At 45.5% G+C, this 11,090-nt stretch overlaps 1 protein-coding gene across 5 annotated transcripts in view; it reads left to right on the forward strand.

Annotated features, from left to right (window-relative positions):
* The window catches only part of Prkag2 (protein kinase AMP-activated non-catalytic subunit gamma 2), a 249,890-nt gene extending 239,979 nt beyond the window's left edge, over positions 1–9,911 (forward strand). For all 5 annotated transcript variants that reach the window (XM_040737111.1, XM_040737112.1, XM_013126117.3 and 2 more), the window contains 5 exons: positions 1,155–1,320; positions 1,568–1,605; positions 2,628–2,774; positions 6,545–6,638; positions 9,199–9,911. In XM_040737111.1, coding sequence (XP_040593045.1) covers positions 1,155–1,320; positions 1,568–1,605; positions 2,628–2,774; positions 6,545–6,638; positions 9,199–9,230 — 477 coding nt within the window. In that variant the 3' untranslated portion in view covers positions 9,231–9,911. The remainder of the gene's footprint in view (positions 1–1,154; positions 1,321–1,567; positions 1,606–2,627; positions 2,775–6,544; positions 6,639–9,198) is intronic.
* Positions 9,912–11,090: the final 1,179 nt, after the last annotated feature.

Below are 11,090 nucleotides of genomic sequence, written 5' to 3' on the forward strand. Positions count from 1 at the left end.
CCCCCAGAGCCCATCTGTGACAGGCACTACCCTAGGAGCTTTGCACGAGGTGTCCTTATTGCCGCCCATCCTGTTGATGTTGCTAATGCTATTCATAGTGCCACTCATCTAGTCTGTAGAGAGGAGGGGTTGCCTATATTTGGACCAATATGACAGATAGAACCTTACAGCCAGAATATTCAGCCATCTCAGATAAAAATACATGTTTTAAATAAGAAACACCATAGCCTAGTTTTTACTGAGTTATCAGGCTCCTTCTGAGAAAAGGTAGCGATACCCTTCCAGGCATTTGAGAAGTAGGCAGTCTAAAACAGGAATCTCCTGTATTGAGATGGGTTGGGTGACCTAATAGGTTTCTCTCTCTCTCTCTCTCTCTCTCTCTCTCTCTCTCTCTCTCTCTCTCTCTCTAAATTTCTAGGAATCTCATGATTTGAATATTGATGAACTCTTTGACTTGAACATTTTGTTTCTTCTAATTGTTCATCTTTTCCCGATAATTATAAGGTATACTAGGAGGATGGTGTCAGCTATGCCCTTTATAAAAGGTGGATCTTTGCAGCCATAGAGCTTACTTTGTTGTAGTCCAGCCTGATCCTAGACTTTCTCCCGGCTTATCCCTCCTCCTCTGAACCAGTCAGAAAAGGAAGTTAATCTTGAAAGGTTCCTTCTGCTTTGTTTTTAATAGTCAGAATTGGATTCATCTGGGCAGAGTGCAGGCTGTGGCAGTGGGATGAAACCAGTAGCAGCTGATCTCAGCCAGTCAGCCCTGAGGTCTGCAGACAACAGGCTCAGTGTCACTTCAGGTCCCAAGGCTGAGTGTACATCACTAAGAATAAAGGGTTCAAGCCATGCTGGCTTTCAGGCCTTCGTTTCTCAGACAGACCTGTCGATCCCATCTCTTACTAACTGTTTTGATGTAAAGAGAATGGAAAACATAAATTCTCAGTATCATTTTTTTTTGGGAAGGATGCATGTAGAGCAGCTGGTTTGAGACAGTTGTGATGTAGCTTTGATGACAATGAGATACCAAGCTGACTGTTAGGAAAAGAGTACCTTTAATTTGTTGAACACTGTTTTTCAATCAGATCTGGATGTTTGAGCATCGGAAGGGTTTGCTAGGGTTCTAGAACATTCTCATGTCTCTCCTTGCTCAGATGTCTGATATGCCAAAGCCTGCCTTCATGAAGCAGAACCTGGATGAACTTGGAATAGGAACGTACCACAATATTGCCTTCATTCACCCAGACACTCCCATCATCAAAGCCTTGAACATCTTTGTGGAGAGACGGATATCAGCACTGCCTGTGGTGGATGAGTCAGGTCTGTGAGGCCATCCCCGCAAAGCTGAGCAAAAGTGAATGCTGGGATGCAGTTCCCACAGTCAGCAATCAGGAGGACTTAGTTTCCTGTCTCCATTAAGATACTGTTTCATGTCCATTTTCAAATAGGCCCATTTGTTTTATTCAACACTGTTCAATCCACAGTAGTTACCCAGTTAAGACTGATTCTTTAATGAGTTGCTGGTTTGTTCCTAAAATGTTTTTCTAACATATGTTTTCATTTTTAGGAAAAGTTGTAGATATTTATTCCAAGTTTGATGTAATTGTAAGTATTTTTCATGTTTTTAAAACTCGTCATTCAGAATGCATTTCTAAACAAATGAAAACCAAAATTAGACTGGGTCATTTAAGTCTTGGAGAATTTCCATCTCTAATATGTACTCATGTACCAATGAATTGTGTAAGTATGTGCGGATGTTTTGCCATCCCTGGGCTCTTTTACAGGGGTGCGTCACATCCATCCCTACAGCCCGTACATCTTACTGTTCTCAGGGTTAGTTTGTTTCTCAGGAGACATTGCTCGCGTGTGTGGTGCAGAGCCTTAGTGGACAAAATGGAAAGGAGCCTGGTAGAAAACACTGTCAAAATTTAGCATGTGAGCTGGAGAGTTGCCTCAGTAATTAAGAATACATGATGGTCCCAGTGTCAGAGGAAAGGGCTCATAAGTACCTGGAACTCCAGCTTCAAGGGATCCAATACCCTTTTCTGTCCTCTGTAAGCAACACACACACACACACACTCACACACAATATACACATTCACACACACACTCATACACAGACATACATGTGTGTACATGTGCACACACATACAAATAAAGTAAAAATCTCTTTAAATATATGAAACAACATCTATCTGCCAAGCCTCGTGACAAAACCTGTAATCCTAGCTACTCAAGAGCTTAAGGCAGGAGGATTGCAAGTTCAAGACCTGACTGGACTTCAGAATAAGTTCAGAACCAGCCTGGGTAACTTAGGGAGGCCTGGCTCAAAATTGGGGGGAAAGAAGAGGCTAGCACAGTAGGTTAGTGGCAGAGCACTTGCTTAGTTTGCATGAGGTCCTGGTTTCAGTCTCCCATACACAGCAAACCTGCATTCCTCCATAATCAAGAGCCACCTAGTAGCATGATGTCTGTCGTTACAACTGACACGACTGTGCTGATGGAATGATACGAGCTGGGAAGAGACCTGAATACCAAATTCCGTGTTAATGTTTTTAAGAATCAGGTTGCTCATTCATCTGAATGGAAATGGAGAATGTAACTTTTTCCCTGTGATTCTGTTACAGAATCTTGCTGCTGAGAAAACATATAATAACCTGGACATCACGGTGACCCAGGCCCTGCAGCACCGCTCACAGTATTTTGAGGGTGTGGTCAAGTGCAGTAAGCTGGAAACACTGGAGACCATCGTGGACAGGATAGTAAGAGCCGAGGTGAGACGCCCCAACCGGTACCCGCATTCCCTCCAGTCTGCGTCAGCACACACAGCAAGTAGTGAATGGATGACTGGGGAGGTTGAGGCACAGCCCTGGGAGACAGACCAGGGTTCTGTAGGATAGGAGTGGCTTCATGGCCGTTCTGAACCCCAGCACAGTGCTTGACACGCAGACCTGAAGGCTTACTGAGTTGAGTTGGATTTGGTAAATTTTTGTGAGTGAAATTAAATTGGCAAGGTACTTTCTTTTTTTTTTAATAAAAATGTATTTATTATGGAATGTAAAAAGCAAATTGAAAAATAAAAAAGAACCATTATATATAAAGTGTTTTGCCTGAATGTATGTCTGCACACCAAAAGAGGGAGCCAGATCTCATTACAGATGTTTGTGAGCCACCATTCAGGTGCTGGGAATTGAACTCAGGACCTCTGGAAGAGTAGCTAGTGCTCTTAACCTCTGAGCCATCTCTCCAGCCCCCTGCAAGTTACTTTCAGAGTATTAAAAATGTACACTTGAGAAAACAAAAGTTGCCCCAGGAGCTTTTAATTAATACATCCTGTCAGAGTATCTGTGAATTCAAAGCAAAAATATATAATGTTGTTTTAACAAAGTGAATGATAATAAGGCAAAGTGAAACTTTTTAAGTGTGTTTGTGTGTGTGTGTGTGTGTGTGTGTGTGTGTGTGTGTGTGTGTGTATGTGTGGGCATGCATGCACGCATACACACACACACACACACACACACACATGCATCTGCATATGTGGGGGTCAGATCTCTCCTTCCCCCTTTATGTGGGTTCTAGGGACTGAGCACAGATCATCAGACTATGTGACATCTACCCCGAGTCATCTCACCAGCCCCACACAAAACTTTTTAAAGTTAAGTTCCTGTCTCTCTCCTCTCTGTGCCTGACTGAAGTGAACTGTAAACTGTAGGACCTTCCCAGCCCAAACAGCCACCCCCACAGTGCCTGGACTTTATTGTTTGCGGAATTTTCAAGTGTGCCTTACACGGTGTTCCCAGGAAGGAGGAGAGGTCACTGTACTGTGTGTCATCCACCTTCTCGTTTCCACAGCCATTCCTTTCTTCTCAGACAGGGCTAGGAGTGGCCTCCCCTGTGCCCTTGTGTCTCCCCTCCGTCCTCCAGTGTCATTCTCAAGGACTGAAGGATACAGTTCTGTTCTTTCCAGAACATTCCCTACTAAGCAAAATGAGCTCCTAATGACAGGTCTATTTCAATATTATAAATACAGGGGTGCAAGCTAAGAGACAAAGTGCCTGATTAGCTTTGAGGCCACTAAGAGGCGACCTTAACTGCCACAGTGAGAGCTCATGCTGCTGAAGCCATGTGCCGTGTTGAGAGTCATTGCTGCTGGAGTTCCTCTGAGCCCCCATGTAGTCCAGCTTCTATAGAGTCCGGGGTCCGTCCCATAGAAGTGCTGCCATCCCACAGAGCCTAGCCTCCATGTGGCATCTGAGCTCATTCCTCAGCTTCTCCCTCCCCAGCTCTTTTCATTGCTCTTTAGCACCTTTCTTAACCTGGGATACATCCATCTTGTTTTCTAGAAGGTTCTAACGTACTTGGGAATGCATCCTAATGTCTCATGAATGTCCTTAGAGTCACGTGCCCTCCATAGGTCAGAAGCAGGAATAGGAAAGGTGTCATCCCTTCTGGTGATGACAGTGGACATGTATGTGATGGGATCCACTGTGAGACTACAGATCACTTTGCAGGAGAGTGTTAATGTTGAAAACCACCAGCAGTCTGTTGCCGTGAGAAAAGGCTAGTTACTGAGTCCAGTGATACCCACACTCTTGTGTGCTGTGGTGGAGACCATGGAAATCTGTGGTTTGAAGAAAAGCCGTGAAGAGAAGTGAGGATGTAAATAGTTGTTTTCTCAAGTTACATGTCACGATTCTGTTACTGAAATTCCTCCACCAGGTGACTCCCCCCAGAGCCAGATTGTGTATGTCACTATCAGCCTGTTTGACAAGAAAATGACTTTTATAAAGTTCCTCAGACATATTTTGGCAGTCATGCACATGCCTCCCCGTACATACATATATAAACATAATAAAAACAGATAAAGTAAATCATCATTTTATCCTAAATCACAATTACAGTGCTGTGTTTTACCACAGGATTACTGAGGGACCTGAAGGGACTTTGAAAGAAACTTTGTAAAGAAATGTATGTTGGCCTGGCATTGGTGGCGCACGCCTTTAATCCCAGCACTCGGGAGGCAGAGGCGGGTGGATCTCTGTGAGTTCGAGGCCAGCCTGCTCTACAGAGTGAGTTCCAGGACAGCCTCCAAAACAATACAGAGAAACCCTGTCTCGAAAAACCAAAAAAAAAAAAAAAAAAAAAAAAAGAAATGTATGTTGATGGACTCAAGAAAAATAACCAGAGTGACTTTTAACCCTAAAGCCAGTTATGACATCAAAAACATTGTCCTTTGACAAAATGCATAGACTTCCTGCTCTGCGCCAGGAGTTAAGGCTGGCTGATGCCTCCGGGATCCCCCAGGTAACCTTTGGCCCCAGGCAGAGTAACAGGAAGCTGGAATGCTGCTCCACATATGGTGTGCTCTCTCCTTAGCTCTTTGTTCATCTCGAGATGTTAGATGAGAGCACCAGAGGTCACCATACCTGCTTTGCTGCCGAGGCCTATCCTCTTGGATATTAGCACTAAAACACGAATACCACAGGAAAGCCATAGCAGGAGAGAAAAGGGCAGAGAGACCAGTCCTTAAGTCCCCACAACCTTCTGGACTTCCACGGCTCAGCTAAAACCAGTTACCTACTGGCTGCAAGAGACTGAGATGGACTGTTAAAAGTTAGAGGCTGGAGTGGAGTCAGAGATAGCCCACTTGGTAAAGTGCTTGCCACACAAGAACCCGAATTTAATCCACAGCTTTGGGGTAAAAAAAAGCCAGATGGAGTAAGAGCATCTGCGAGGCCTGCGGGCCAGCTGGTGCAGCTGAGTAGGCGAGCTCGGGTTCAGGGAGAGACCCTGTAGAGAAGCATGGAGCAAGTCACCCAGTGTGGTCGGAGCCTCCATGCCCACCACAGGCATGCACATGCAGACCAAGACTGCTAATTTTGAGCTCCATGATTCCTCTATAGATACTTTGAGATTTGAAATCTCAGCAGACAGAGCTGGCTCATTTTTCTCACTATAGTCAAGCAAATTGTTGCATTTCACCTCTGGGCCCAAAACTTTCTGCCCCTCCTCAGCTGTGTCCATCGTATTGTTACATGGGTGCCATTTTGTTTTCAGCATGCATCTTATTTTTAGTTTAAACTTTCACATGTGGACTAGGAGGATAGATCAGTGGATAAATGCCCACTGTGCTGGCATGAGGATATTCAGATCCCGTCACCCACCCATAATAGTGTGGGTCTGCAGAATGGCTCCGAGGCTACAGGTTCTCACTGCTCTTCCAAAGGCCACAGGTTGGATTGTTGGATTCCGAGCACCCACCTGGGTGCTCACAACCATCTAGTTCCAGGGAATCAGACACCCTCTTTTTGGCCTCCAAGGGCACTGTGTGTATGTGGTACACAGATATATATGCATGCAAAATGCCCACACACAGAAAGTAAAAATAAATAAATAAATAAATAAATGTAAGTGAGGCAGCTGGGAAGTAGTGAGTGTGCGTGCCTTTAATCCCAGCACTGGGAAGGCAGGAACAAGCAGATCTCAGAGCTTGAGTCCAGCCTGTACACAGAGTGAGCTCATACCTGGACTTTTCTCTTTGCAGGTCCATCGGCTGGTGGTAGTGAATGAAGCAGATAGTATTGTGGGTATTATCTCCCTGTCAGACATCCTGCAAGCCCTGATCCTCACACCAGCAGGTAAACATACAGATTTCAGGCCAACACAAACACAGTATCCCATGAATTTAATCCTGGCACTCGGGAAACAGAGACAGAACGATTTCTGTGAGCTCAAGGCCAGCTGGTCTACATAGTGAGCTCCAAGCCAACTAGGGTTACATAAAGAGACCCTGTCTCAAAGGGGTAGGATGCATGGATGCATGGATGAATGGGCGGGCTTCTGTCCAAGATTTCCCGGACAGGCACTGAGGTGTTGAAGACACCCTGCCCCTACCTGCCTCCCACACAGCAGGACTTTGTGTGGGCCTGCTTTTGAAGTTCTAATGTTCTACTTGGGTGAGCACTTTCTAGAAAGCACACAGAGGGGCAGGGGTGGAAGGCGCAGGCAGAGGTGGCCTGATGAGGCCTTAAAACACTGCCACATCCTTCCTTCACAGTCTCTGCATCCCCGCCCCCACCTCTCCAGCCCTGTCATGGAAACTCCCAGCTTTTTTCCACAGGGTCACAGACCCAGGACAGACATGACAATAGGTGGCATATACTTTGAACTCTTAGCAGTTAATCATTAAATTATGTACCCACTGTGGTATTGCTTTTCTTTAGTTCAGAAATCAGTCAGTCTCAGCTAAAAAAAAGCTTTCATAATTAGTCTGTACCCTAAAACTACCCCCCATAAGAGTCCCCAGCAACTACTACAGTACTGTCCAACTCCCCAAATGCAAAAGCCTCAGAGCCAGCCACAGGAAAGAGTCACCTTCACAGGGACCTCAGCCAGCAGTGGCATCATGCAGAAGTTATGAGAGATGTTCATGTGAGGCCCCACCCCCCACATGCTGAATCTGAAAACACACATCTGTAGATGGGCGTCTTGTAGTCATTTTCAGACTAATTGGCTGAAGTTCACAATGAGCTTCATGATCAACCAGGGATCAGACGAATGATCTGTGTTGATACTATACATCTACCTTAGTTACTTTTCTGATACTGTAAAGATACCAAGACCAAAGCAACTTACAGAGGAAGGAGTGTATTGGGACTTACAGTTCAGAGGGTGAGTCTACGACCATCATGGTGTGGAGTACGGCGGCAGGCAGACATAGTGCTGGAACAGGGGTTGAGAGCTCACATCTGACCTACAGACAGACTGAAGAGAAGGAGCTAACTGGGGGGGCGTAGCATGGACTTTTAATACCAAAGCCCACCCCAATTGACACACCTTCAACAAAGCCACGCCTCTTAATCCTTCCCAAACAGTTGTACCAGCTGGGGGCCATTCTCGTTCAAACCACCACAACTTTCAAGTTGGAAATAGCCTAGGATCTTTCAAAAGATGAAAGGGGAAACTGAGATAACTGGTCCTGTGGAATACCATACAGCACTGAAAATGAATGGAGCTACTCTATTACAAGCAAAACTGGGAAGTCATGTTAACATATAGCCTGTGACAGATTATGTGTAGGTAAATATCCAAGCAGGCAGAACCACAGGCACTCCCCATGTAAAAGCTGTTGTCTGTGTAGACACATCCCCACAGGTAGGTAGTGCCCTCTCCAGGAGCAGCCCTGGACTCAGGCATGCGGTCACCTCAGCAGAGTTGAGTGCGGGCCCTCATTTGTCCCCTTGAGAAGAATCCCAGAGTAAACTGGCAAGTGACTCCTTCTCCATAGCCTTGGTGTCTCAACAGAAGCTTGAGCAGGCTGGATACAACTTTAGATTCCATCTAAACTTGGCATTTCTAAAGTTGTCAGTCATTCTTGCTCCTCCCATTCCTGTGGGTACAGGGCAGAAATCTATTTCACAGCTGACATTTGGGCTGGATTTGCCATAGAAACCCTGTCATAAAAATGGGTTGGCTGGGTTGGAGTTCTTGTGGATAGGATACATAGGACGTTCCATTAAGGAAAATGTTCCCACTATCTAAAGCAGAGCTTCCATGGAGCTCAGAATGCTCACTTTTGCAAGGCAACCTGCGTGCTTACAAGTCAGGAAAGTGATGGTATACATGGAAACTAAGAGACCTAGTCTCAGTCACCCCCACCGCTGCGTGCGTTGGTGTGAGGGTGTCAGATCTTCTGGAACTGGAGTTACAGACAGTTGTGAGCTGCCATGTGGTCTTCTGGAAGAGCAGCCGGTGCTTTTGACCTCTGAGCCATTTCTCCAGCCTGGCCTGCCTGGCCTTAGCTGCCTTTAATCCCAGCACTCGGGAGGCAGAGATCTCTGTGAGTTTGAGGCCAGCCTGATCTACAGAGCAAGTTCCAGGACAGCCTACAAAACAATACAGAGAAACCCTGTCTCGAAAAAACAAAAAAAAAAGGGGGGGGGCAGCTGAAGTAACTGCCTGTTTATTTTTGCTTTTTTAAGTAGTGGGATCTGACATTCAGAATGGCAAGATATGATAAAGATCGGAGCCCAGGGATGTGGGAGGGCAATGGGGTCCTGTAACCACCTCTTTCTCCCACCTCTCTGTTTGGAAGCCTCTGGCTGTCCTTCGCCACTGCCAGACCGGGTGGGATTGATGTGTGCAGAGAACCCTGCCATGAACGTGAACTTGAAACTTCCACTTTCCATACCCTGGCAGGTGCCAAGCCGAAGGAGACAGAGGCCGAATGACCACTGTAGATGCCCTCACAGGAGAACTTGAACAAAGTCTCGGGGTCACATTTTGCCTCATGAACACTGGCTGCAATAGAAGAAATTAAAATGGCTAAGAATGTATATCAGGGTTTGGCGATGGGTATTTTTCCAGTGATTTGTAAGCATAGGAAAAGATTTTATGTGCTTGAAGAAGATTCAGGCTTGCGTTCAAAGACTGTCCTCAGACCCCCGTCCGAGGGATTTTCAATGCTGTATGTCATTAAAGTGCACTGTGTCCTGAAATTAGTACTACTTTTCATTTCAAAGCAGTTACTGGGATGGAACAGGTGACCAGAAGTGAGTGAAGGGCACGTCCACACCACGTGCCTTACGTCCAAACACGCAGTGTGTCCCCGCCGCTGCCACACGCCCCAAAGTGCTGCTGAAGAGACACTCAGCCCAATGTGAACGTCTTCAAACCTTTTAACCAGTCTCTCTCTCTCCCCTCAATTTGCTGAAAATTTGTAATTTTAATATAGGCAGCTGAAAACTGGAGGTGACGGGTCTAAGTGGTGCGTGACTTGTTCTGGCTACTGTGTCAGTGAGGCTGGCTTGGTAACAACAGTTTATTTTTACTCTCATGCAGTTTTTTTTTTTTTTACACCTTTTGGTGAATGGACTTCACCAAACCTACAAATAAAATCTTGGTCTCTGAAATGGCAAATCTCTCGTGGTTTTAGTTTGGATCTGGAAAGGCTACGCCTTCCAAACAGCCACTGTTGGGTTTTTTAATGTTTATGGAAACGGGCCGTGACCACAGGGATGAAGTGCCAGAGGACTCTGGGGTTTTTTGTTTGTTTGTTTATTGTGTGTTGAAATGTAAACTCATGATGTTTGTGTGACCGAAGACAAGACACTTGTAACTTTTGTTGTGACACATAAAACAGTATTGTCATGCAATTGAAGGGAAACAATGTTCCCTCGTGCAGTGCTCTGAAAATGTCGAGAGTGTGTGGGAGGTGTGTGTGTGTGTGTGTGTGGGTGTGGAGTTTGGGGTTTTGTTTCTTGGGTTGTTTTTTTTTTTCCAGATTGAAAATTAAAATAAATCCTACCTACCTGTTTGCTAAAGTTCTTTAAAATACTATATATTTGGACATGTTCCAATTAAGATTCTACATGGAGTTTCTCACGTACATTTCATCTCCCTTTTACCTATTCCCAGAAGAGAACTTAAGAATATTGAACTTGTGAGTTCCATTAGTAAATATAAACATTTGTTAGAGTTTCTCAGTATACCTCTGGCTGTCCTGGAACTCACTTAGTAACCAGGCTGGCCTGAAACTCAGAGATCCACCTGCCTGGGTCTCCTGAGTGCTAGGATTAAATACATGTGCCGTCACACCCAACTTAAATACGAGCATAGTTTTAATTAGGAATTGTTATACCAGGAGCTGGAGAGATGGCTTGGATTAAGAGCACTAACAGATCTTGCAGAGGGCCTGGGTTCAGTTCCCAGGACAAACATGGTGGCTCACCACCATCTGTAACTCCTGCTCCCAGGGATTCAACAGTCTCTTCTGACCTTTGTATTTATTGCCTATGGTACACTTACGGGTAGACAAACACTCATAAAATTAAAAAAAAAAATCTTTAGAAAGATACTTGTCACATACCAGGGATGGCAGCACATCCCTGTCATTGCGGCACTTGGAGAGTAAAGGCAGAGACTCTCCTGCACTCAGTCCAAGGCCAGTCTGGAACAAGACCCAGTTCCCCCATCTACTCCCCCCCCCCCCCCCACCTAGCATGGCATCCCCTCACAGGGAATGGGCTCTACAAGCTAGCTCATGGGCTGGGGATCCTGGTCCTACTGCCCGTAGTCCCTCAGATAGCCAA

The sequence above is a fragment of the Mesocricetus auratus genome, unplaced genomic scaffold (assembly GCF_017639785.1).
Source record: "Mesocricetus auratus isolate SY011 unplaced genomic scaffold, BCM_Maur_2.0 Super-Scaffold_100676, whole genome shotgun sequence".
Classification (NCBI taxonomy): domain Eukaryota; kingdom Metazoa; phylum Chordata; class Mammalia; order Rodentia; family Cricetidae; genus Mesocricetus; species Mesocricetus auratus.